The following is a 27,719-nucleotide window of genomic DNA, read 5'->3' on the forward strand; positions in this document are numbered from 1 at the left end:
GCCACTATTCCTGTCCAGCTGAGGGCCGGGGTCCTGCATCAGGAACAGATGTCATTTTATGTCCTGGAGTACTCTATCCATCCCATTGTCCTAGGACTCCCGTGGCTCCAGGAGCACGAGCCCCAGTTCGATTGGAAGACCTTGCAGCTGGCTCGTTGGGGGCCGAATTGCCACGGCAATTGCCTCCAAGCTGTGGCTCCAGGGCCCTGCCCGATCGCCACCATCAATCTCCCAGGCCTGCCAGCTCCATATGCCTCATACGCAGATGTGTTTTCTAAGCAGAAGGCTGAAGTACTTCCACCTCATCGACCGTTCGATTGTGCCATCAATCTCCTCCCTGGCACTGAGCCTCCTCGAGGACGCACCTACGCCCTCTCTCCTGCAGAGACGCAGGCTATGAATGAATATATTAGAGAGAATCTGGAGAAGGGCTTCATTCAGAAGTCAAAGTCCCCCGCAGGGGCTGGATTCTTCTTCGTCAGAAAGAAGGATGGAACGCTCCGCCCCTGCATTGACTACAGGGGCCTGAATGCCATAACGATCAAGGACCGTTATCCCCTGCCTCTCATCTCTGAGCTATTCGACCGGCTACAAGGTGCGAGGATCTTCTCCAAACTGGATCTCCGAGGGGCCTACAACCTCATTCGTATTAAGGAAGGCGACGAATGGAAGACGGCCTTCAATACCCGTGACGGCCACTATGAGTACTTGGTGATGCCGTTCGGGCTCTGTAATGCCCCCGCAGTATTTCAGAATACTATGAACGAGATACTCCGCGACCTCCTGTACCAATGCGTGGTAGTTTATTTGGACGATATCCTGATTTTTTACGTTACCTTGGCCGCTCACCAGCAGCACGTCGTTCAAGTGTTACAACGCCTCAGAGAACATAAGCTGTATGCAAAGCTCGAAAAGTGCCAGTTTGAGCAGGACTCTCTTACCTTCCTGGGATATATAGTCTCCAGTCAGGGATTCCGCATGGATCCACAAAAGCTAAGTGCCATTCGGGAATGGCCACAGCCGTCCGGGCTCAAGGCACTCCAAAGATTTCTAGGCTTTGCCAACTATTACCGCTCTTTCATCCCTCACTACGCGTCAATTGTTGCCCCGATGACAGCTCTGACCCGGAAAGGCGCGGATCCCAAAAAATGGCCTCCGGCAGCAGAGGCCGCCTTTCGTTGTCTCAAGGAGGCATTCACGCAGCAACCATGCCTTCGTCACCCAGATCCGCAACGACCCTTCTTTATAGAGGTGGACGCATCCTCAGAGGGAGTAGGGGCCGTCCTGAGCCAGGCCTCCGAGGGCCATAAGCTACATCCTTGTGCCTTCCTCTCCCGCCAGTTCTCGCCTGCCGAGCGGAATTATGCCATCGGCGACAAGGAGCTCTTGGCCATCAAGGTGGCCTTGGAAGAATGGCGCCCATGGCTGGAAGGGGCACAGCACCAGTTTACGGTCTTCACGGACCATAAGAACTTAGAATACTTGCACCGGGCACAACGGCTCAACCCACGACAAGCCCGGTGGGCCCTGTTCTTCACCCGTTTTAATTTCGTTCTCCCGTACAGACTGGCTGGGAAGAACATCAAGGCTGATGTCCTATCTCAAGTATTTGATTCAACAGAAGGTTCTGAGGAACCTCAGTACATTATTGAGCCATCCTGCATCCTCCTGTTGGCTACCACCATCATTCTACCTGGGAAAACTCTGGTTCTGCCGCGCTTACGGAAACAAGTGCTGGCATGGGCTTACGATTCCCGCTGCTCCGGCCACCCAGGGCAATCCCGCACATTGCAGACTCTGCGCCGATATTACTGGTGGCCAAAGGTAAATAAGGATGTCCGGGCCTATGTGGCGTCCTGCCAGACCTGTGCCCGCCACAAGAGAATCTTCGGGTCCACCCCAGGCTTACTTCAACCATTACCCGCGCCTTCTGAACCGTGGAGCTACGTGGCGACGGACTTCGTGGTGGACCTGCCATTATCCAATGGCAACACGGTAATTTGGGTGGTAGTCGATTGTTTTAGCAAGATGGCGCACTTCGTACCTTTGCCAGGATTGCCATCGGCACCCCAGCTGGCCCAGCTGTTCGTTTAGCACATCTTCAGGCTTCATGGCCTACCTAAAGGCATCTTGTCTGTTCGAGGGCCTCAATTTACAGCCAAATTCTGGAGGGCTCTCTGCCAGAAGTTCGACATCACTCTAGATTATACATCCGGCTACCATCCATAAACTAACGGTCTCGCAGAGAGAACCAACCAGACCTTGAAGCAATTCCTTCGGCTATATGTTAACGAAAAACAAGATGACTGGGCTAGCCTGTTACCCTGGGCTGAATTCGCGCTGAATTCTCATATCTCTGCTGCTACGGGGGCCTCCCCCTTTTAGATAGTGTATGGGAAACAGCCACGCCCGCCACTGCCTGTCCCCATCACGGTCGCATCTCCGACAGCTCAACTCTCTGCCGATGAGCTGCATCGGCTGTGGATATCCACGCAACGCACCCTGGTCAGGGCAGGCCAGGCAGTTAAGAGTTATGCTGACCGGCACAGAAGACCGTACCCGCCTCTCAAGCCGGGCCAGAAAGTTTGGTTGAGCACGCAGTTCATCCGCTTGAAGTTGCCATCATCGCAACTGGCCCCGCGATTTATTGGACCGTTTCCCATCATCAGGCAGGTGGGAGCAGTCTCGTATCAACTTCGTCTCCCCCCGTCTCTCAAGATCCACAACACGTTCCACGTCTCCCTACTGAAGCCTCTGGTATTATCATGGCCTTCCAGCACACCTCCAACTCCGCAACCTGTTGCCTCTGAAGATGACCTCACTTATCAAGTCCGAGAGGTCCTAGAAGTAAGGAAACACAGGAATAAATGGGAATACCTGATAGCATGGGAAGGCTTCGGCCCCGAGGAGAATTCCTGGGAACCACTGGCTAACATCCTGGACCGGAATTTGCTGGAGCAGTGCCACAAGGACCATCCAGCTAAACCCAGGCCTCCAGGGAGATGCCCTAAAGAGGGGGGTACTGTTGTGCTCCGCGGCCGTGGTGCCCCACGACCGCAGCCCCTACCTGATTCGCGGCGCCGCGGGAGCCCCGGGGGAGGGCTGTGACTCGGGCCATCGCGCCTGTGCGGCCTCCGGCGCTGCCCATTGCAGGGGAAGCCGTCCTGCTTCCCCCCAGCGGCATCTCCCCTCCGCAGGGGAAATCCAAGATGGCCACCGCCATGCTTGGGCATGAGGCCACGCCCCCTCCACAGAATTAAAGGGACCCATCTCTTTAAATGGCCTCACCTGTTCTCTATCAGCCAGGGCAGAGGAAGTGTAAAAGGCAGCTTCCTCTGCTCATCCAGTGACTTGGCAACGTCCTCCAGCGCTGTCCAGTCTGCTTGCTTCGGTGAGTCCTTGAACTTTGGATCCTGCTCCATCTTGGTGTTCCTGGTTCCTGACTTCGGATTGGCTTACGGTGATTCTCTGGTTCCTGACTTCGGATTGGCTGATGGTGATTCTCTGGTTCCTGACTTCGGATTGGCAAGTGGTGATTCTCTGGCGTACAACTTCGGACTGGTGAGCAACGACCCTCTGGCACTTGACCTAGGACTTCTTCAATACTACCGTCTCCAAGGGCCCGCCTAAGTCCCAGCGGCCCGGGTCCCTACGGGCTCCTCCTGGGGGAACCGTGGGCTTCCAGGGCGAAGCTCCAGTTGGCCCTTGCACCGTTCCCTGACCTCCCTAGGTCCACCTAAGTCCCAGCGGTCGGGTCCCTACGGGCTCCTCCCGGGGGGACCGCTGACCACCAGTGGTGAAGACACAGCACCTCATCTCGTCTCTTCATCGCCTCTGTATTCGCCTCAGCCTCCAGTGCCAAGGGTCAGCTGGTCCTGCCTCCTGTTCTGCCTCGCCACCCGACGAGAGAGCCTACGGACCCTCCGAAAGGTATACCATCCTCTCGTCGGCCAAGGGTCCACAAGCCTGAGCATAACACTCGTTTAGTCTATCTTATCAATGTCTTACATTTAACTTGCCAATGCTTATGCTTTATCCTATTTTCTTCTGATGGATCCTTCTTCCAATTTTTGACTGAAGATCTTTTAGTTAAAATAGTCTCTTTTACCTCACCTTTTAACCATGCCGATAATTGTTTTGCATTCCTTCCACATTTCTTAATGTGTGGAATACATCTGGACTGTGCTTCTAGGATGGTATTTTTTAACAATGCACACTTTTTACCTTTGTAGTTGCACGTTTTAGTTTTTTTCAAACTATTTTTCTCATTTTATCAAAGTTTCCCTTTTGAAGGTTTAGCGCTAGAGCCATGGATTTACTTACTGTCCCCCTTCTAGTCATTAATTCAAATTTGATCATATTATGATCACTATTGCCAAGCTGCCCCACCACTAAATCCTGTGCTCCACTGAGAATTAGATCTAAAATTACACCCTCTCTCTTTGGTTCCTGAACCAATTGCTCCATAAAACTGTCATTTATTCCATCCAGGAACTTTATCTCTCTAGCATGTCCTGATGTTTCACTTACCCAGTCAATATTGGGGTAACTGAAATCTCCCATTATTACTACACTACCAGTTTGGTTAGCTTCCCTAATTTCTCTTAGCATTTCACTGTCTGTCTCAACATTTTGGCCAGGTGGACGGTAGTATATTCCTATCGCTATACTCTTCCCCAACACACAAGGGATTTCTACCCATAAAGATTCAATTGTGCATTTAGTCTCATGCAGGATCTTTATCCTGTCGGATTCTATGCCATGCTGGACATAAAGCGCCACCCTGCCACCAAGATGCTCCTCTCTGTCATTGCTATGTAATTTGTACCCTGGTATAGCACTATCCCATTGGTTATCATGTCATCATTCAGAAGGCGTTCAACAAAGTCCTGCATGAGAGGCTTCTACGAAAACTAAAAAGTCATGGGATAGGAGGTGATGTACTTGGACCAGTGCAGAAAAGTTAAATCTCAAGCGGATTGTGATGAATTGCAGGAGGATCTTGCGAGACTGGATGATTGGGCTTCCAAATGGCAGATGAAATTTAACATGGACAAGTGCAAAGTGATGCATATAGGAAAAATAACCCTTGTTGAGGTTACACGATTTAGGTTCTTTCTTAGGAGTTACCACCCAGGAAAGAGATCTAGCCGTCATAGTGGATACTACATTGAAATCGTTGGCTCAGTGTGCTGTGGCGATCAAAAAAGAAAACAGAATATTAGGAATTATTAGGAAGGGAATGGCAAATAAAACAGAGGATATCATAATGCTTCTGTACCGCACCTTGAAAACTGTGTGCAGTTCTGGTCACCGCATCTCAAAAAGGATATAGCTGCACTGGAGAAGGTACAGAGAAGGGCGACCAAAATGATAAGGGGCATGGAATAGCTCCCCTATGAGGAAAGGCTAAAGAAGTTAGGGCTTTTCAGTTTGGAGAAGTGATGACTGAGGGGGGATATGATAGAAGTCTACAAAATCATGAAAGGTCTTGAACAAGTTAATGTAAATCGGTTATTTACTTTTTCAGATAATAGAAGAACCAGGGGACACTCCATGAAGTTAGAAAGTAGCTCATTTAAAGCAAATCGAAGAAAATTCTTTTTCATTCAGCGCATAGTTAAGTTCTGGAATTCATTGCCAGGTGATGTGCATACAGCAGTTAGCTCTGAGGTCTGTAACATAAATATTATCGGGCGTCAGGACCACATCTGCATATCTAGTCCACCGATCCCCGAAGGAACCAGAGCAGTTGACAATTCCACAAAACTCTCTGGAGGGCAAAACCTCAGCGATAAAAAGGGAACACAAGTGCTTGCCTTGTCGGAGTCCAGCCGAGGTCCTTGCAAACAGCCAGGCCGAGCTAGTATCCCATGCAGCAAACAAATTAAAAAGGAAGCAGAACAGGAACGCCACCATCTTGTCCCATGGCATGAGGTAAATAAAACAAAAGTCCCCACCAAAAACTTCAAACCCAAAACATAAAAAAAAACCTGAACCCTCGACTAAGGGGGTTGGTGCTTGCCATAAACTGGAATAAACACCATCTGTCATCTCCCCTCCCCCGGCTATAGAAAATGGCATCCTCTCTCAGATGCGATCCTCAGCGCTCCGTCTGTCCTTGAGCGCCATCCATACCTGTATTGGCAGCCTCTAGAAAGTCTTTGACAGCATCCATGGTATCAAAAAATAACGGGGGCCACCCTGCCGGCATGACTTTAAGGCAGGCCGGGTACAACAGGGCATACGAGATCCCCTTAGCCCTCAACCCACGTTTCACTTCCATATAACTTGCCCATTTCTTTTGCATGTGAAACGAAAAGTCTTGGAAAATCATGACTTTATGCAAGTCATACAAAATAGCAGATTGTAACCAGGCCTTTGCCATTATTCAGGCTTTGGCTACCTAACTATGCATCTGTATTATTACCGCTCTCGGCCTTCCTCCGGGTGGCGGCAGAACAGCCAGCGCTCTATGAGCCCCTTCAATCTTCAGGCGACGTTTCCGCATCTCAAACCCCAAGACCTCTGGCAGCCATTTTGAAAAAAAGTCCAACGGGTCCTTACCCTCTACTTTCTCGGGCAGGCCCACTATCCTCAGATTTTTCCTCAGGCCACAATTTTCGATATCGTCAGTTATTTTCCAGCAAGACCTCATATTTTCTCTCCAGGGCATCCACCTTCGCCTGTGCTTGCGTCAGTGACATCTCCAACTCCTCAACCCGAGTAACTGTCTTGCCGATCCTGGCCACGTTGTCTTGTACCGAGGAAACCAGTGACGCTACCTTCTCCACCACCATGAGTAATTTGGATTCTATACTCTCGTTAAGTTGCTGCGAAAATGTATCAAACATCTTCTGCAGCGTCGCGGTACGCTCCACTAGAGCTGGCCATTCCTCCTCCAATTCTGAGGCCTCCGAAGCGCATTCCTGCTCAACAGCTTGTTTTTTCGGCATCTGCTGTGATTTCGCCGATTCTTCCGCCCACTTCGCTGGTATTGACTTCTTGGGCATATTGTCCAGCAAGATTTATGCCAGACTCTACAGAGAGGTGAAAAATAAATGATAAATGAAATACTGAACTGGGGGAGCTGCTCCTAGACAAGTCTGTCTTTTAGAGAACATCACATGACCTACTTTCTTCCCTTTTCTCATCCTTTCCCCCAACCCTGCTCCCTTTTCCCTTCCTCTTGCTCCTTCTCTTGCAACAAGCCAGAACCATAGCATGAGCAAAACCCCCTCTGCAGACTCCAATCCAGGGGAGAACATTTGAACTCGGTATTTGGTTTTTAATAATGTAGCTTTCTGCATTCTGTGCCGCCAAATTTTGCATCCTTAATGAAATGTCCATGCTCCCTTCCCCACAGCTCCAAAGAGATGGCAGCATGGTTGGGAACTCCAAAAACCACCGTCCCTACTTGGATTTCCCTGGCTGCCCCGCAAAACCCATGACTTGTTACCACCAATGTCTTCCTCCCTGTGGCTACGCAGCAGCCTCTCTTCCTGTCTTTAGTCCAAGTGGCTCCACCTGCACAAGCAGCAGTAAGGCCAGCAATGCATAGCACAGGCAATCAGTGGTGACTTTGCATTGGCATTCCCCGCCCATGCCACCCCTTGTATTTCGGACATCAAATATTTGAGCTGGAAGTAACAGCAGATTGCGTTTCAACCACTGCCACTGCAGGCCAGATCAAGCTCCTTCTGTCATCACTGCTGCAGGCTGCATCAAGTTCTTTCTGACATTACTACTGTGGGCCACATGAAATTTAGTCAAGGGCGTTTGGGGACCCCTGGGCTATGGGATGGGGGCAACGTGCATTCGTGGATCGGTAACTGGTTAAAGAGAAAGAGACAGCAGATGGGATTGATGGCCAGTTCTCAGACTGGAGGGGAGTACGTAGCAGAGTGCCTCAAACTATGTAGGGTATTAATAAAAACAGAGTGATATTACGGGATGGTCTAGAAAAGATTGGGAACTTGGGCATCCAAGTGGCAAATGGAAATTAACATAGACAAGCAGGGGCAGCTCAAGGCAATTTGCTGCCTAAGGAGAGAGAGATGAGGTGGCACTCCCTCCTCCCAAAGCAATACACCGGTCAAATCACTGAAAGGGCCTGCCCTCCCCTCCCAACCTGGAGTGGGAATTCCTTGAAGCCTGGCCTTTTCAGTGAGAGGACTGGGGCATCTCTCATTCAAAGAAAGCCTGAAAAAGTTAGGACTTTTTTTGCCTGCAAAAGAGAAGACTGAGGTGGGAATATGATAGAGGGCCTACAAGATCATGAGTAGAAAAGAGCAAACCCCAAGCAAGAGGCTGTTTGTCCTGTCCGAAAAATACTAGGACCAGGAGGTATCCAATGAAACTGCATATTAGCAATTTCAAGATGAATATGAGAAAATATTTCTTTAGTCAGTGGAATCTGCTGCCCTGGGATGTAATCACAGCAAGCAGCATAGCAGGGTTAAAGAGGTGTCTGGAAAACAAGAACATGAACAGGTATTAGAGGTTGGGGTGGGGCTGAGTTGTTACATGTTCAGAGGGAGTGCTTAAACGAACCCAGCTCTTAGTAATAACTCTCGGGTCACAGGATGACAGGTGCTGGGTCAGACGGACCACTGGTCTGACCCAGCCTGGCAGTTGTTATAACCCTTGGTGTTGAAGAACCCCAAGATTTTATCTGTTTGGAATGCGACGTGGAAAATGCGATTATAAAAGCAATTCAGGAGAATTCTTGTTGTCATCGTTGCTGTCTGCAGCTCCTCTGCGTGCTCCTGCTCTGTATCCCACCCGGATCTGGAAATCCCAGGTGGCGCTGGAATGGGAAGATATTCCACTTAGAGAGCGGCAAGGAATCATCCGGAACTACAGCCTCTTCTATGGGAAGCCAGGGGGCAACATGCAAAGTAAGGCGAAGCCCGCTTAGCTTGGCAGGGGAGCGGGCAGACTGGGGATATCTCTGGGTATTGTCTCTACCCGTGCATGCAATCAATAGTGCATCCATGTCTTCACAGTGGTGGTGGTGGTGAACAGCTCCATCCATCGCTATACCATCGCCGACCTACCCTCTGGCACACTCCTTCAGGTCTACGTGGTGGTCTCCACTGATGGAGGAAGCAGGAATGGTTCTGTCCTAACCGTCATAACCAATATCTTTGGTAAGAGAAGACCGCCCGGCGACAGGAGATTTTATGATTGAGCATAACTAATTCAAATGTCAGCCTGGTAAATCTACCCTTATAAAGCAAGTTACAGCAGGCAGTGTACCAAAAGGCTTACGTGAACCTTTGGGCACCTACTTGCTGATTTCTTGAGTTACCTCAACCTTTCAGCAACCTTGCATGACCTTAAAGTGCCTCTGCTTGTCTTTCAGCATTAACACTTATCCTTTTATCTTCTTAACAGTGATGAGGGAGCAATGAGCATTTCTATATAGCGTGGAGCCAAAGCATATCAAAATATTAGATTTCACATAGACCAAGCCGAGGCAACCTGGAAGTGCAGGGATATGGGGAGAAAACACAGGAATGAAAGGTTGCGTTCATATTAATGAAAGGAAATCTTGAGAGTGGGAACATTACTGTCTTACGAAGCATGTGCTGCTGCTTTATTGCATGTTAAGGCCCAAATGGGCATCAAAAGATTTACATGGGAAGCACACCCCTGTCTTTGCCATAGTTTCCTAATCTTAAATATTTTTTACTTCTGCATAAACATTCACTGCCTACGACATCCCAAATGGTGCCACTGAAGTTGAGATTTAATAATCTATTTGTAAAAACCCATTCAAATAGATCCATTTTATGCATTTTAATGCCATCTTTTCTAATAGTAAATGTGCCCTTGACAATGAATTCAATCAGGGACAACGGTGCCCTGACCCTTGAGCTGGGACTTCTATTCATTTGGCCAGTTGTTTTTCCTGATAATAGCAGCAGCCATGAGATACACCCTAGCTAGCTAAGGAACAGAAAACTGACACTACAGAAGAGAGGGAGGTAAAATTAGAAATCAGCCTTCTCCAGGTTACAGAAAAAGGGGAGGTGGGATTAGAAATCAGCCTTCTCCAGGTAACAGAAGAGAGGGAGGTGGGATTAGAAATCAGCCTTCTCCAGGTAACAGAAGAGAGGGAGGTGGGATTAGAAATCAGCCTTCTCCAGGTTACAAGAGAGGGAGGTGGGATTAGAAATCAGCCTTCTCCAGGTTACAAGAGAGGGAGGTGGGATTAGAAATCAGCCTTCTCCAGGTTACAGAAAAGAGGGAGGTAGGATTAGAAATCAGCCTTCTCCAGGTAACAGAAGAGAGGGAGGTGGGATTAGAAATCAGCCTTCTCCAGGTAACAGAAGAGAGGGAGGTGGGATTAGAAATCAGCCTTCTCCAGGTTACAGAAGAGAGGGAGGTGGGATTAGAAATCAGCCTTCTCCAGGTAACAGAAGAGAGGGAGGTGGGATTAGAAATCAGTCTTCTCCAGGTAACAGAAGAGAGGGAGGTGGGATTAGAAATCAGCCTTCTCCAGGTTACAGAAGAGAGGGAGGTAGGATTAGAAATCAGCCTTCTCCAGGTTACAGAAGAGAGGGAGGTAGGATTAGAAATCAGCCTTCTCCAGGTAACAGAAGAGAGGGAGGTAGGATTAGAAATCAGTCTTCTCCAGGTAACAGAAGAGAGGGAGGTGGGATTAGAAATCAGCCTTCTCCAGGTTACAGAAGAGAGGGAGGTAGGATTAGAAATCAGCCTTCTCCAGGTTACAGAAGAGAGGGAGGTGGGATTAGAAATCAGCCTTCTCCAGGTTACAGAAGAGAGGGAGGTGGGATTAGAAATCAGCCTTCTCCAGGTAACAGAAGAGAGGGAGGTATGATTAGAAATCAGCCTTCTCCAGATTACAGAAGAGAGGGAGGTAGGATTAGAAATCAGCCTTCTCCAGGTAACAGAAGAGAGGGAGGTGGGATTAGAAATCAGCCTTCTCCAGGTAACAGAAGAGAGGGAGGTAGGATTAGAAATCAGCCTTCTCCAGGTAACAGAAGAGAGGGAGGTGGGATTAGAAATCAGCCTTCTCCAGGTTACAGAAGAGAGGGAGGTAGGATTAGAAATCAGCCTTCTCCAGGTTACAGAAGAGAGGGAGGTAGGATTAGAAATCAGCCTTCTCCAAGTTACAGAATAATTTATTTATTTAGAATCTTTTATATACCGAGGTATAGCAGTCTGCCTTTACTCCGGTTTACATTTTTAACAACTTGTTACAGAAAGAAAAGGTTACAACCGAGCAACTTGTTAATTTCATGCAATTAGAACTTCATGCAATTAGAACCAGTCTATATATTGGTGAATACAATCAGCGAGTAGAGGCAATAAGGGGAGGTGAGATTAGATAACAGCCTTATTAGGCAATAAGGGGAGGTGGGATTAGAAATCAGCCTTCTCCAGGTTACAGAAGAGAAGGAGGTAGGATTAGAAATCAGCCTTCTCCAGGTTACAGAAGAGAGGGAGGTGGGATTAGAAATCAGCCTTCTCCAGGTAACAGAAGAGAGGGAGGTGGGATTAGAAATCAGCCTTCTCCAGGTTACAAGAGAGGGAGGTGGGATTAGAAATCAGCCTTCTCCAGGTAACAAGAGAGGGAGGTGGGATTAGAAATCAGCCTTCTCCAGGTTACAGAAGAGAAGGAGGTGGGATTAGAAATCAGCCTTCTCCTGGTTACAGAAGAGAGGGAGGTGGGATTAGAAATCAGCCTTCTCCAGGTAACAGAAGAGAGGGAGGTGGGATTAGAAATCAGCCTTCTCCAGGTAAAAGAAGCGAGGGAGGTGGGGTTAGAAATCAGCCTTCTCCAAGTTACAGAAGAGAGGGAGGTGAGATTAGAAATCAGCCTTCTCCAGGTTACAGAAGAGAGGCAGTTGGGATTAGAAATCAGCCTTCTCCAGGTTACAGAAGAGAGGGAGGTGGGATTAGAACTCATCTTTTTTCAGGTTACAGAAGAGGGAGAAGTGGGATTAGAACCCAGCCTTCAAATTTCACAACTTTATGCTTGACGCACAATTTACACTGAGTTATTTTAGTTTATTATCTTTTTAAGACTGCCTTTTGAACATAAATCAAACTGGTTTATCAAAAGACAAAACATAACATATAGTCTTAGAAAGTAATGTACAAGAATTTCATGTAATAAAATCATAAATATAGAATATAACAAATTATAAGATAAAATTATAATAAAAATATTAAAATCCTGAAAGAGCACTTCCCTTTATTACCTAAAATATTATCTTAACTGTTTTAATATAGACCTTCCAGACCTCCAATTTCAATAATGTCCAATAATATCTTGCAAAATCATATGATCTTGTTCATACTATAGAGATATCTGTTCAAAAATAGACTGTGAACATATTTATATAGTATCTCAAAGTGACCATCATATACCTCGGTTTGTTAATCACTAATGGCTATAACATACCCGGAATGAAGCTTAGAGGTTTATAATCGTCGGTCACTTATTTGAGATTTATTGGTAATTTTTATGCTATCTTTATGTTTTGATTTTTTGATAATTATTGTTGCGGATAATACAATACCTCAGAGTTAAGTGACTGTTGATTAACAATAATTACCAAAAAATCAAAAACATAAAAATAGCAAATAAATTACCAATACATCTCAAATAAGTGACCGATGATTATAAACCTCTAAGCCTCATAGAAATATAAAAACATAGAAATGACGGCAGAAGAAGACCAAATGGCCCATCCAGTCTGCCCAGCAAGCTTTCGTACTTATTTTTCTCATACTTATCTGTTACTCTAACCGCTGAGGTCAGGGCCCTTATTGATAACTTTTTGGTTCCAATTTCCTTCCACCCCCGCCACTGATGTAGAGAGCAGTGCCGGAGCTGCATCAATGTGAAGTATCAAGCCTAAATGGCCAGGGGTAGCAACCGCCGCAATAAGCAAGCTACTCCCACGCCTATTTGTTTTTCCAGCCTGTGTGATTTAGTCCTTGTTGGTTGTTGTCTGAATATGAATCCTCTTTTCTTCATTCCCCCCTGCCATTGAAGCAGAGAGCTGCTTGGATATGCAGTGAAAGTGAAGCATCAGGCTAATTTGGTTTGGGGTAGTAACTGCCGCAACAAGCAAGCTACTCCCACGCTTATTTGTGAATGTAGATCTTTTTTCCCACATTTCCTCTTGCCGTTGAAGCATAGAGCAATGTTGGAGTCGCATTAACCTTGTGAATGTTTATTGAATAAGGGTAGTAGCCATCATTCCCGCAAGCCACCCCCATGCCTCTTCTCTTCATTTCATTTCATTCACATCCTCAAGGCTTTATGGATCCACAGCGTTTATCCCACGCCGTTTTGAAATCCTTCACAGATTTAACATTCCGGGTATGTTATAGCCATTAGTGTTTAACAATATCTCTATAGTACAAGATCATATGATTTTGCATATATTCATTTCTTGTATAGATTGGGTTTATTTGAAACAATAATATCTTGCTGCATAGTCACTAGATATGAAGCTCTTAGGCCTGCTTAAATAACCACGTTTTTATTATCTTCTTCTGAAACACCCAGACCTCTCACCTCTTCTCTTTTTTTCTCCTGGTTTTTTTTTCTAGATGATGGAGAAGTAGAACTCTTGGTGTCCTCTGTCTTCATTGGGCTTGCACTGCTGCTGATCTTTGCTGTCTTGGCTTGCATCTACAAGCACCAGCTGTAGGTTGTACTGTATTCTATCACCTTCCCAGCTCGCAGCTGGCAGCAGACAACAGTGAGGAAAAGGGAACACCTGATTCAGTTACAGGATATGATTTTTTTGTCCCACACCATTAGCACATTTAAGAAAGAAATACACCAGGAGACAATGTAAAGACCCTTTATGTTCTCCAGGCCCAAAACTGATTCTTTTCATGCTGTACTGTCAGTGTACACCCTAATCATGAAAAATCACCCCCGGAAACTGTCCTATGGTATTTTAACTTTTTGCATGTACAAATTGCCAGTTATGCCCAAAATCAACAAAGCATTGTCTAGAGGTGTGGTGCCTTTTATAAAGCTAACACATGTTTTAAGATTCAAGCTGGACTCCTTAGATCTTTTCTTCAGCCAATATTGCTTTGTGTAGCTGGAAACCCTGAGCTTGTCAGTGCATTCGGTCAGAGAAACGTCTTTCTGTCTGCTGCCAAATGCAGTGACCACACTGGGATTTCCAACCACATTAAGTACTCGGGTACGCCACATGGCCAAGATTGGCTTGGATTAGGTCCAAAGGGATCTAAATGGTATCAATGGATAAACCTCAGACCCTAAGAGTCTGACTCTTGCAACTATATAACATGGCCATTTCCGGTCTTCCTCACAGAATAAAAGCACTCCTGTGGCCACAAGTCCCTGATCCCACTAACACTAACCTGGGCAGCTGGAAGCCAAGGAGAATTTGGATGGTTAGTACAATATTTCTTATATCATATCTCTATGGAATGTATTCATGTGATACTGTGTAATAAGGCTTTCCACTGCTAACATTTTTGTAAACCTGTGGGTCATGCTTCAAATCCCAACATGGCTGATTCAACCTTGTGAGCTAAATAAAATGAGAAAAAAGTGTGTCATTGCTCATCCTGCCTAAACTGAAGCTCTCTGGGTACACACTAGTGATTCTAGCACCTAAGGGGTTTCTAAATCGTCACACAGTCTTCAGATCTACAATGAATTTATCCTTCTCTTTGCCCAGACGCATGGGTTGTGCTCCCCAGCCAGCAGGTGGAGACAGAGAGCAACAGGTGTCCTGACATCATCTCTTATTGGGCCCTGCGCTGCACTCAGCCTGCCAGTATTCTCTGTGTCCACCAGATGGTAGGCAAGCATCCCATGCTCTGACCTTTAGGCCAGGTGAAGAAGAAGCTGGTGAGTTTGGCTGCTCCTGAGGTGATTGGGCTTAAGACTTTCTCTCCTGGTTGAGCCGCTCCTGGCACGATAGTCGCTGGACTTGCTCTCCCCAGTTGAGCTTAGTTTTTTGGCCAGGGGCCTTTGTTGTGGAACAGGGCTCTTTCCAACATGCTGTAAAACCTTCCTCCTCCCCCTCCCCACCTTTTTTCTTTTCTTCGCTGACCTCTCTCTCTCTCTCTCTCTTTCTCTCCAATTTTCCTCTGATTATCTAAAAAAAAAACAAACCCCAAAATGTGGGTTTTCCTTTCTTGTCAGTTGTTCTGCCTTCTGTCCTGGCCACATGGATAAAATTAAAACAAACAAACAAAAAAAAAAATACAAAGGCCGATTTTAGTTGGTGAAAACAGAGATCTGCAGAGAGAACTTTTGGCTCTGAAGCAGGAGAGCAGATATTGTTTTCTTTATTTATTTGGCGAGTCAGTGTTGGCAGAAGGTGTTTAAGGGAATGGCTGCTCCTTCGGAGCACGGGAAGGGAGCCTCATGTGTAGCGTGTTTAGGACACGGCGGTCCTTAGCAGGAGGAGGCACTTTATGCCGGCATTGTGAAGAGAGAGAGAAAGAGAAGCAAGACTGCTTGGCTTTTGGGGGGGGGGAGGGGAGGTTGACCCCACACTGGCAGGGCCAGCTGATCAGTTAATGCCCGCCAGTGGGCTTGCTGTGCAGTAGGAATGGCAGCCATACTGGATCTCCCTCATTTCCCGCAGCGTCAGAACCAGGCAAGAGCCCCTCTGGGATATTCTGTACTGCAGCTTTTAAGGCAGCAGGATCTTTTGCAGTGATGTTAGAGCCAATGTATGCACCCTTGTGGGCTGCATTTTCCACTGAATTTTAAGTGCCTACATTACGTTTTCTGATTAGGGCAGATTTCAGCCTCAGTCAGGTTTTTCTTCAAATCCTGGGCATGAGAAGCCAAAAAAAAAAAAGCAGCCAAGCTGATTTGTTAGAGGGAAAGTTCTCTGGATCACAGGCTTCCTTAGGAATACTCAAGAAAGCAAAGGACTATGGTAATGATGAAGAGCTGGAAGAGGGGCAGTATTCCCCCAGGGAGGAAGACGACTCTCCGTTGATTCTTATAGATTTTGAACAGCGCAGAGAAAAAAGGGGGAGGATGAAACCAATTCAGTAGAAGGCCCTATAATGGAAGGATCGTGAAAACCTTCCAAGTCCTTCCCTCTGCCCAGATCCTGAAAAGAGTTGATCCCTGGGGAGTGGGATTCTCCAGAAGCCAGTTTAAATGTCAGAAAGGCTAGGACTAAGCTTTGTCCCGAATACGCAAGGAAGAAAGGAGTCAAAAGTTCCTAAGGTGGATGAGCTCCTTTGTGTGGTCACTAGAAGGACCACTCTTCCTATTCAGGACGGTGTGTCCCATACAGATGTGCGGTATAGAAGGATTGGATCTGCTCCTAAGCATGCATTTAAAGCCTCTAGTTTGGTTCTCCAAGCGGCTGTGTGTAGCGGCATTGTGGTTAGAGCCAGTTTACATATGTCTCAGCATATACGCAAGCCTTCCATAGAAGTTTTTGCCATACAGGAAGCAACTCAAAAGAGAGCCAGGAGCAGCCTTATTTGGTGGATGCCTCATATGATTCAATTCGTGCTACAGCTCGACATATGGCTTCTGTTGTAGTGGCAAAACCTTTGTGGTGGTTGCATAACCGGTCAGCAGACTCCATATTCAACAAGTTTCCTTTTAAGGGAAACCTTCACTTTGCTCAGGACGTAGAGAAGATTGTGAAGGCCTTGGGGGTAGGGCCCCAGACTTTCAGGAGAGGCTGATCCAGTTCTGGTTTTACCCCACTGTTTGCATGGACTTGTAGTTCTGGTATTCCTATTGATTTTCCTAGGAAAAGCAAAGCTACAAGTCCATGTAGGAGGTGGGGTAAAACCAGGACTGGATCAACCTGTTCTGAAAGTCTGGAGCCAGTTGGCAACCCTACTAGGGGGAATCTAAGATGCTTGGATTACTGGAGGATAGGCTGAAAGTTTCTTCACAGTCTACTACCTCCACAGGTTATCAGGATTCGAAATGGGGAAGATTTGGGAGAGCATCAGGTGGTCAGCGATCTAGACCCTTTAGTAGGTTTCAGTCCTTTCAGAACAATAAAAGAGGAGGTTAAGACACAGGATCAAGCAATGCTGCTGGCACTCGAAGTACACAATGAAAGTTTAGGGGCCCAGTCTTTGGTTCAGAAGATAGGAGGAAGTGAGTTCTGGGGGCAGTTAGGGAAGGCTGTACCCTGGAACTTTCCCATCCAATTTCGGACGCTTTTATGATCCTTGTCATTCCACTCGAAGAATGGAGGCCTTATGGGAAACACTCAAATGTTGCCTCCTGTTAAGGGGGCTGGTGGTTTCAGCCCTGCTTTCTCAAAGAGGCCAAGGAATTAGTTCCTGCCTGGGATTTGAATCTGGTTTTGAGGATTCTAACCAGCCAACTATTTGAACCAATAAGGAAGGCTTTGGTCAAACATCTTACTCTTAAGACAGTGTTTTTTGTGGCAATCTGTTTGGCCAGGTGTTGTTCAGACCTTCAAGCTCTCTCCTGCAGGGAACCCTTTCACAGATTTTCAGAAGAGGTGGTTTATGTTCACACAATATCTTCATTCCTTTCATGTTAATCAGTTGATGGGTCTGCCCTCCTTCCAGAAGGACTCGTTTTGTGAAGAGTTTGTTCAACTGCATCATTTGGATGTGAGAAGTGTTGAGAGATAGCTTGCATACATCCCATGCTTCTGAACTGGCTGGATAAAAAGAAAGGAGAAAAATATTCTTACCTGATAATTTCCTTTCCTTGAGTCCAGCCAGTTTAATCCAGAACCTTCTCTATATGCCAAAAATGGTCTGCTCTGTTAGTCTTTTGGGATTCTCACAGAAATATAGAGATCATTCAGGATAATGTTGATTGGACCACAGTTTAATTCCTTTCAGGTAAGACACTATGGGGTAGATTTTCAATGGGTTGCGTGCGTAAGATACACGCGCAACCCCCAAAAAACCTCCCCCTGCCTCCCCCTGTGCGGGCTGAGCCTATCTTGCATAGGCTCGGCGGCGCACGCAAGCCCCGGGACGCGCGTATGTCCCGGGGCTTGCAAAAAGGGGCGGGGTGTGGGTGGTCTGGGGGCGGGGTGGGATGTGGCCTGAGCCTCCAGGCACAGCGGCCATTTGCTGCTGTGCCCGGGATCGCGGGCCTGCCGTTGGCCAGCGAGCGTAACTTCTTCAACAAAGGTAAGCGGGGGGTTCTAGGTAGGGCTGAGGGGCGGGTTAGGTAGGGGAAGGGAGGGGAAGGTGTGGGGGGGGGGGCGGAAGGAAAGTTCCCTCCAGGGCAGCCTCGGAGGGAATGGAGGCAGGCTGCGCGGCTTGGCGCGCACAAGTTGCACAATTGTGCACCCCCTTGTATGCGCCGACCCTGGATTTTATAACATGCGCGCGGCTGCGCGCGCATGTTATAAAATCATGCGTAGATTTGTTTGCGCCGGGTTGCGCAAACAAATCTGCGCCCGCGCGCAGGTTTTAAAATCTGCCCCTATTATTTTTTCCCTCGAAATGTTTGAAGGTTATGGTCTTATAAATTGTTATATAGCTGTTCCATGGAAGGCCTTTGTTTCTAAAGATAGGGAAGTTATCTATGTTTTATCTTAGCTTATTACTTATAATACTGGTAGGCTGATTGCAACACTAGATCCTATAAGGTGTGAGGTCAGCAAACCTGTTGTTCTCTATCTCCATTTGCTGGCTGGAGAGCATAACCCATGCAGCTGGACTGGTTTGGCTGGACCCATGAAAAGGAAATTATCAGGTAAGAATAAAATTCACTACACACAGACGATCTGTTGCCCTAAAAAAAAATATATGCACAAAGCGGTGAAGCAGATTATATTTCATACAAAGTGAGAACACTTTTAGTTTGCTCTGAGGAGACTTAAAATCTGTGAGCATTAACTTCCCTTCACACCAAAACCAGGACTCCCTCACTGTTCAGTAACTGTGGTGTTAACTGGGCAATGTGTCACTGTCGGTCTGATTTTGTAATCAAGCACATCATGGCCACTTCTGAACCAGTGAGCCACCTGGAATATTATGGGGATGCTTTTCCATTTGAGTCAAAAGTGAACCAGCATGGAGTTATGGAGCACTGTGCTGCTAAATGGGATGTCCTGGGGGCAATTTTCAGACTGTCTACTTTGGGACAAAGTCCATGGGTATGTTTTACCCACAGACTTAGCTCCAAACTACAAAGAAAAATTACAGTGTACTTTCTCTTTGAAGCTTGCTACAGACACAAAGTACATGTGAACTTGTGCACCTACCTTTTTATACAGGTTGACTTTCTAAGGAAAGTAATGCACACAGACTTGAAAATATGATCTAGACATCGTATTTTCCAGATTGCACTCAAAGCACCCCAGGAGCACTGCCCCTAGCTGTGGAACAGCATGAATATTTTTAGCTGTTATCGAGGGAGGGTGAGTTTCAGACAGCCAATCCACCTGCGTAAAAGGCTGTGAAATTGTTCCTTCCCAGCTTCCTGCCATTTTTACAAGACAAGGGGGGAAAGCCAGTATCTCTTAGCAAAAGCTTAATGCAGAATAAAGTTAAATATTATATCCCAAAACTCAAAACCAAAAATGAGTTGCACGTTCCAGTCTGAAGTACTTACTGGATGCCCGTATTTAGGGTATTCATAGACATAAAGTATGAGATGGGTAGAGTCGATGGGCAGTAAGGGCTGGCACTGCCCCCAAGAGTTAGATGTCTTTCACCCTAGAACTGGATTCATGTGTTCTTCTATACAATGTTTCAAAAGCCAAGAAAGTCCAACGCTCCCTGTACGTACCAGGATCAGTCCAGACCGTGGGTTGTCACCCCCTTCCAGCAGATGGAGTCAGAGCAATAAGCTAATACGGCGGTCCCTTATTAGCTGGTGCGCCCTCTATATCCCCTCTGTATTCCTCTGACTCCAGCAGATGCGGGTTGCACCTACGGTTTCCCCACTAACCTTAGAAAGGATAATTCTTTTACAGTTATTTCTTTATCCTTTCTCTTTACTTGGATGGATCTTTAAAAAAAAAAAAAGAAGTTAAGAAGTTGAGAAATTTTAGAGACTCCAGTTCAGTTAGTTCAGGCTGAACATGCAGGCAGGGCTCCTGTCAGGGACATTCCTGTCAATCTGTCTCTTTATTCTCCTTTCTATATTTTGGGGTAAGTTGTGATTTTGTGTTTCAGCACTGCCCTTTTTTGATGCCTGGGGTGTAAGCTGGTGGTCCAGCCTCTCCCCCATTTTTGTGACCCGCTGCCCTGAGATGTCGCTTGCCTCAGGAGCAGCTTTAATAGTCAGAGACGCGACATCCCTCTGATTGAGAAAAAAAAAAATTCATTTACTCGGTCAGGTTCGCGTGTGGAGAGTCGGGACTCTCCACACGCGGAGCATTGCACAGAGCGCGGCATGGAGGTAAGTTAGAATTCAAAAAATAAACCTCCGGAGGTTGCCGGCAGCGGACAATTAACAAATCAACGCTGCTTCTAGCCCTTGTGACCCAACAGTGCAGGCACGAACCTGACTGAGTAAATTAATTTTTTTTTTTTCAATCAGAGGGATGTCGCGTCTCTATTAAAGGACTTTGTGCAGGGTGCCTCCCTGGCAGGAAAGGGCACCTGGAGGCTGGATGGAAGCTCCGATTCGTGCACGCAAAGGCGCGCCTGGTTGTGAAGGGGTCGGCCCCGTTCCCGTCCGATGCAGGAACGGTGACCATTTTGGTTTCTCAGGCTCATGATCTCACGCAGTTCAGCGCTGATTCTGACCGCGGCCAGGCTCCCTCGCCTCCGGTTCTTACCCCAGCTACCCTGCTGAATGCAGACCCACCGCGGGGGGATCCTCCTGCCCTTCCTCCCCCCCCCCCCCCCGGGCCGTTTTCAACTGAATTTATATTCTGGCTCGGCTGAGCCAACAGCAACAGCAGCAGCAGCAGGATCCTATTCTCGTCCCTCCTCCACCGAAGGTCATCTGGTTAGATGAATCCCAGGGTGCAGCAGGGATTCCCCAGGGTTCGAGATTTCCTCGAGATGGGACCTTGCCAGATGTTTCCTCAGGTTCTCGAGTGAGGGTGGTTTCCCAGCCTGCCCTTCCTGACCCTAATCCTTCATAGGATCCCTTATGTGACCCCAACCTGGATGACCCTTCTCCCCTGTCTCAGGTAGAAAGTGACGATCCCTGGGTCCTACGGCTTTTTCAGAAGGCCGAGTTGGACCCTCTCATTTCGCATGTCCTGGACGAATTGGATATCGAGCCTCCCCAGGAGTCTCCAGGACCCAGTGCTACAACTAAAAAGGGGGATCTGGTTCTTGCAGATCTCCACCCACCAGCGAAGACATTTCCTTTCCATCCCATGCTCCTCCAATTATTGTCCAGAAAGTGGGAGACTCCAGAGGTGTCCCTGAGGGTAGGCAGGGCCATGGACAAGCTGTACCCACTTCCGGAGGAGTACTTGGAACTCCTCAAGGTACCTAAGGTGGATGCCTCGATGTCGGCGGTCACGAAGAGGACCACCATTCCGGTTAAAGGAGGAGCCATCCTGCGCGACTTGCAAGACCGCAAACTGGTCTATTTGAAAAGGGTCTTTGAGGTGTCCGCCTTGGGAGTTCGGGCGGCAGTATGTAGTTCCCTAATGCAAAGAGCAGGACTCCGGTGGGTCCAACAACTGCTTAGTACCCAGGATCTTCCCCTGGAAGAGGCACAGCAGACGGAGCGCCTGGAGGCGGTCATTGCATATGGGGCAGACGTCTTATATGATCTTCTCCAGGTGCTGGCTCGGTCCATGGTGTCAGTGGTCTCGGCGAGGCGCCTCCTCTGGCTCTGAAGCTGGTCGGCGGATTCTTCCTCCAAAGCTCAGCTGGGCTCTCTTCCCTTTAAAGGAAAATTACTGTTTGGAGACGAGTTGGACCAGCTCATTAAATCGCTGGGAGAAAATAAGGTACATAAGCTGCTGGAAGATCGCCCTCGAACTCCGAGAGTCTTCAGCTCCACACGAAGCCATTTCAGAGGACAACTGAGTTTTCGACAGTCTAGACCACTTTCTCACAAGCCACCTTCTTCAAGGTTGCAGTCCTGGTCGCATTCCTTTCGAGGACGACAGCCCGCTCGAGATACCCTTGCCCAAGGGCATCGGCTAAATCCTCCCAATGAAGTACTGCCGGTCCACTCTTTGTTCCCCAAAATAGGAGGACGCCTGTCCCTTTTTTATGAGGATTGGGCCAAAATCACCTCTGACCACTGGGTCTTGAATATTCTACAACACGGTTATGCTTTAGAATTTGCTCAAGCCCTTCGAGACAGGTTTGTCTTCTCCCCATGCAGCCCAACCAGGAAGCAGGATGCCGTTCACCAGACCCTCGATCGGCTCCTGGCCCTAGGAGCAATTCTTCCAGTGCTTCTCGTGGAGCATGGGCCCGGCCACTATTCTGTCTACTTCATGGTGCCCAAAAAGGAAGGCTCCTTCCATCCAATCCTGGACCTCAAGATGATCAACAAAGCCCTCTGTATTCCTCACTTCAGGATGGAGAATCTGCGCTTGGTTATAGCAGCGGTGCGCCAAGGAGAGTTTCTCGCCTCCTTGGATTTGACGGAAGCTTATCCTCACATTCCTATCCTGAAGGAGCATCAGCGGTTTCTGCAGTTCAAGATCTTGGGCCAGCACTTCCAATTCCAGGTCCTGCCTTTCGGCCTTGCGACCGTGCCTCGCACCTTCACCAAGGACATTGTGGTGGTGGCGGCGGTGCTGTGGAAGGAAGGAATCTTGGTTCACCCCTATCTGGACGACTGACTCATACGACAGTCCTGTGCCAGAGGGCGATCGACAGGATGTTGCATCTCCTTCAGTCGCTAGGCTGGGTGATCAATTTTGCCAAGAGCAGGTTGACTCCGTCGCAGTCTCTCGATTTTTTGGGGGCACACTTCAACACCGAGGTGAGCAAGGTCTATCTTTGTGTGGAGCGAGCTCACTCTCTTCTGTCGCAGGTACAGTGCTTTCGGGACCTTCCACTACCCACGGCCTGGGACTACTTGCAAGTCCTGGGAACCATGGCCTCCACTATAGATGTGGTAGCATGGGCTTTTGCTCAAATGAGACCTTTACAAAGAGCCTTGCTTTCCCAGTGGAAGCTGATATACCGAGAATTTCAGACTCCCCTGCCGATACCACCCTTAGTCAGAGCCAGTCTATCATGGTGGCTCAATCTGGATCATTTACTGCGGGGAGTGGAGTTGGACATCCCACAATGGGTGGTCATCACCACAGACTCCAGCCTCTCTGGCTGGAGAGTGGTGTGTGGAAGGCAGTCGGTGCAGGGACAATGGACTCTGGAGCAAGCAGCTTATTTGGTTATTCAGGTTTCTGATTGTTTGGTTGGCTTGTTCCATCCACAGTTCAAGTTGTTTGACAGATCCATCCAAGTTGTTTTTCTTAGAAATGTGTTTTTGTCCTGGTTGAGGGGACCCGAAACCCGACCCGACACAGAAAAACAAAGCTCATCTCTAAGTTTTTCTTTCTTGCTTGGATATTCTTAATACTGAGGGGATATAGAGGGCGCATCAGCTAATAAGGGACCGCCTTCTCAGTTTTTGCTCTGACTCCATCTGCTGGAAGGGGGAGACAACCCACGGTCTGGACTGATCCATGGAACTACAGGAACGAAAATTAGCAGGTAAGGTATAATTTTCTTTTAAAGGTGCAAGCCCGAGGTGCATGATCCCAATCCTCCAGAACCCCAGACAGTTTTACAAGATTAAGCTAGTAGTGCAGCATTAACCTAGTTCCCAGCTCGAAATTGGGTTGATATCCCAATGGTATTCATTGGGGATATCCTGAAAAGCAGACTAGTCTGTTGCCCTTAAGGACTAGGGTTGTGTCCCTCTGGTGTCACATAATAAGTGGACATTCTGCAGCCCTATTTTTCTGCAACACTGGAAGGGTTTTGATTAACGCAAACAGCTTCTCTTTTTCAGGGAAAGTGCTGCCGCTGTCCAAGTGTTGTATCTTGAGTATAATATCTTTGATATTTCTCAGCAGAACATGCTGTACCCACCCATGGAGCAGACAGAGAAGCTGAGGATGTGTCTAACCTGGTTTCCGTCCAGTGGAAACCCAGAACTCAAATCTGCAACGCATGAAGAAACGAAGATGTATTTTGTGGAGAAAACCTGGCGGTCAGACACATATGAGCAAACTGCCCCAGCTGTAATTGGCTCAGATCTATCAGCACATCCAGAGTCAGGGCAGCGGGCTCAAGCACATTACCCCAACGAGGTCCAGTATTCTGCCGTGATTGTCCATGCGTATGGGCTGTCACAGCGTGATCCAGTTTCACGAGCTTCTAATTCTGCCATCTTGCACCATGAAAGCTGTGGATCTCACCCTCCCTGGCTAGAGCAGAATGCACCGTTAGAAGGTGACCTGGAGGGCCTGTGCGTGCCTTGCCTGGAACTCCCAGGTGAGGATCCAGCATCATTTTGTGAGTTTCCATTCCTGATGGCTCTCATGATGGAGGATGACACCCAGCCTGGCCAGAACCATCATCCTGTGACTCACTGAAGCATCTGAGACCTTTGAACTTTGATTCACAAACCGAACAGTCAACTGTGAAGGGGAAGAGATGGAGTGTCATTTAGAGAAGCCCGGTGAGGCCAGACTGAAAACAGAATGGGTGGCGCTCGACCTCTAACTCAGAGCCTGGGTGTGGCCACATAGGCCAGGTTCCAGCACTATGTGTGGGTGCGATAGCCTTCCTGAAATGATTAATTGCTGTTGCTGAAAGCTGGACAATAAAACTGACCCTTCTGTGCCACTCCTGAACATGAATTCTTTAGGAAGTCCTTTTCACATCGATAATGTCAAAGATGTGGATTACTCTCGTTTTGACTGCTCTGTCAGACTCAAAAATAACAGCACCAGATTTTCTTTTCCTGTCTGGTGATGCTGCCCAAAGTGGCAACTGACACATGTGCGGTTTTCTGGGTTCACAGAGCCTTTTTTTTTTGGGACCACATCTGAATACACTGTGCCAGAGAGGCTATAATTAGCATCCGATGCAAACTAGCTCTCTGTTTTATTTTCTGAATTTGTAGTGTAGGTCTGTCTCAGTTAAAAATAAATGAGTTTTGTTATTTTTAACTTGTGATAAATGTTCTCAGAAAGCAAATCGTTCTGCGTGGAAGTTTAACCCATCTGTTTGTCCTACCGCACGCCAACACTCACCCAGCTGAACTTTGCAGTGATGCGGGATTAGGTGAGGGGAAGCTCGCCTTGCCACTGCCTGCGCTGGGTGTCGCTTGCTCTGCTGCTGCCTAGGCGCTAAACCTGTTCTGTGGCGGGTCAATGCGCGCATGGGGGAGGTGAGGGGAAGCTCGCACGGCTGCCGCTGCTGCTGCCCTTGCTGTACCCGTTCTGTGGTACGGCAGTGTGTGTCTGTGAGTAGCCTTGTGCTGTAGTTGCCCTTGTGCCGCATCGCTTCTTCGCATAAAGACAGAAGTCGAATGTTATCAGTCCAGCACCTTCAGTTAACCCTACCTCTTTTATTTATTTATTTATTTATTTAACATTTCTTATATACCGATGTCCGTTCGCACATCGCATCGGTTTACAGTGAACAAAAAACCATTGGGCGGAGCCCTTACAAAAAACAGATAATATAGTAGCTAGGTAACATATATAAAAGAAAAAAAAAAAAAATTTTTGGAAGGAGCTCTTACATTAAATACAAACATCAAAGAGGAAATGCTAAGGGTATATGCTAAGGGATTGAGCTCTAACAGAACCTATATACAGATTATTGCACAGTACAAAATCATCAGGCAAAAAGACGTTCATACCAGGATATCAGATAAACAATTAGTAAGGGGCAGTTAAGTAATGGGGGGTGAGATGGAGTAAGCTTGCTGGAAGAGCCATGTTTTAAGTTTCTTTTTGAAGGCTGGGGTATAGGTCTCAATGCGAATATCATGTGGCAGTGAGTTCCATATGGTTGGGCCGGCAAGGGAAAAAGCTCTGTTCATGGTGGAGGAGAGTTTAAAAGGTTTGATAGATTGGGCATGGAGTGTTCCTTGGAGTGCAAGACGGGTGGGTCTCTTGGAGGTACGGGGTAAGAAGGGGGGGTTAATCCAGTTGAAGTTGGAGTTAATTAGACTCTTGTGTATGATCGAGAGAGTTTTATAAAGAATTCGTGACTGTATAGGGAGCCAGTGTAATTGAATAAGTGTGGGGGTGATGTGATCTCTTTTCTTTGTGTTTGTCAATATCCGAGCGGCGGCATTCTGTAAGAGTTGGAGGGGTCTAGTGTGTGTTGCAGGAATGCCAAGTAAGAGCGCATTACAATAGTCAATCTTAGATAAAATAATAGCTTGGAGGACAGTGCGGAAATCATTGAAATGAAGTAAGGGTCTGAGTTTCTTTATTGTTTGCAGTTTAAAGTAGCAATCCTTTAAGATGGATTTGATGAATGGTTTGAATGAGAGGTGATTATCAATAATGACTCCTAGGTTGCGAGTGTGTGATGGGAAGTTGGTGGCAGAGTAGGCAGGAGGGATGTCTGGGAGCGGTGTAGCAAAAAGCAACAGCTAGCTAATGGATTCCAGCTTGTGGATGAATCGTGGCAACCTAGGTGTGCCCTTGCGCTCTGTGTATGTCACTTTCAGAAGCAGCTGCAGGTCCTTTTTATTCTGGACATCGCTAGCAGCACAGGTATTCTTTATACTACAAAGGATGAAGTAAACTCTGGACCAGCGGCAGCCTCCTGCAGCGGCTTACCTGAGGTTGTGCTTCAGGAAGCGGGGGGGGGGGGTGGGCAAAGAACAGCAGCCAGGCTACCGAGGGTCGGTGGTGGGCAGGCTAAAAGAAGCAGGATCTCAACCTAACGAGAGAAGGTGACACCGCCGTTTAAAATCGCCGTGAGCAGAAGCTGTACCTCTCGTGACACTGTGCTCTCTTGCCACCACCAGCACACACACGGGGTGCCAGTTCTGTGGGTGCTGTGGCACCACCACTACAGTGGACCCTTGACTTACGAACTCAATTGGTTCCAGAGGGCTGCTTGTAACTCAAGCTGGTTGTAAGTCAAGACTATTTTTTTCCATAGGAAATACCCATATTGCGTTCCAAACCTCCCAAAAAACACTCCTTACCTAACCATTTCTGTAATAAAAAATGGTTATATAATGTCTGAATTACCAGAAACACCAATAATTTCCTAGTGTACTCACCAAAAAGTTATAAAAGAGACAGACGCGGTTTCATTTCTGCGACTCAGTTACCAGGTGTAAAAGTGAGCGCACAGGGTTGGGGATGTGGGCAAGTGAACCAAGTACAAATTGCTGACTCGGGCGAAGTGTCAAACCTTGCCCCAGAGCACCACTACACCACCCCTTTTCTTCACAGCTAGCACGCATACTCGCTTGCACACATTACTTCCACCTTTATGCACTGGAACTATTGAAACTGCCCTTCATTGTACCACAAACTCGCAGACCATGTGAAAGCAGCAGGATAAAGACAAAAAAAAAAAAAAAGCAACAGCTATATAAGCGTGTCAAATATAACACGGATGTGAGAATAGTTGTTTTGTAGTTAAACACTTCTTAATTTGAACGGTCCTTAACCGTATGTGTTTTTTCCATGAACACACAATTCTTACTTCACTATTTTAATTAAATTTAATAAAAATGCATTGATAAGAAATATAAACATCTATGAACACCGGAAGTAGAAGCCCGTAATTAACAATAAGGAGAATATTTGCATTAAAGG

The 27,719-nt window shown here is 47.3% G+C and overlaps 1 protein-coding gene across 6 annotated transcripts in view; it reads left to right on the plus strand.

Moving 5' to 3' along the window:
• The window catches only part of LOC115097983 (granulocyte colony-stimulating factor receptor-like), a 151,307-nt gene extending 126,239 nt beyond the window's left edge, over positions 1–25,068 (plus strand). For 4 of the 6 annotated variants that reach the window (XM_029614208.1, XM_029614211.1, XM_029614212.1 and 1 more), the window contains 5 exons: positions 8,754–8,900; positions 9,009–9,152; positions 13,600–13,696; positions 14,343–14,424; positions 23,988–25,068. In XM_029614208.1, the coding sequence (XP_029470068.1) occupies positions 8,754–8,900; positions 9,009–9,152; positions 13,600–13,696; positions 14,343–14,424; positions 23,988–24,512 (995 nt within the window). In that variant the 3' untranslated portion in view covers positions 24,513–25,068. The remainder of the gene's footprint in view (positions 1–8,753; positions 8,901–9,008; positions 9,153–13,599; positions 13,697–14,342; positions 14,425–23,987) is intronic. The other 2 variants (XM_029614209.1, XM_029614213.1) reach the window with 2 other exon arrangements.
• Positions 25,069–27,719: the final 2,651 nt, after the last annotated feature.

The sequence above is a fragment of the Rhinatrema bivittatum genome, chromosome 8 (genome assembly GCF_901001135.1).
Source record: "Rhinatrema bivittatum chromosome 8, aRhiBiv1.1, whole genome shotgun sequence".
NCBI lineage: Eukaryota > Metazoa > Chordata > Amphibia > Gymnophiona > Rhinatrematidae > Rhinatrema > Rhinatrema bivittatum.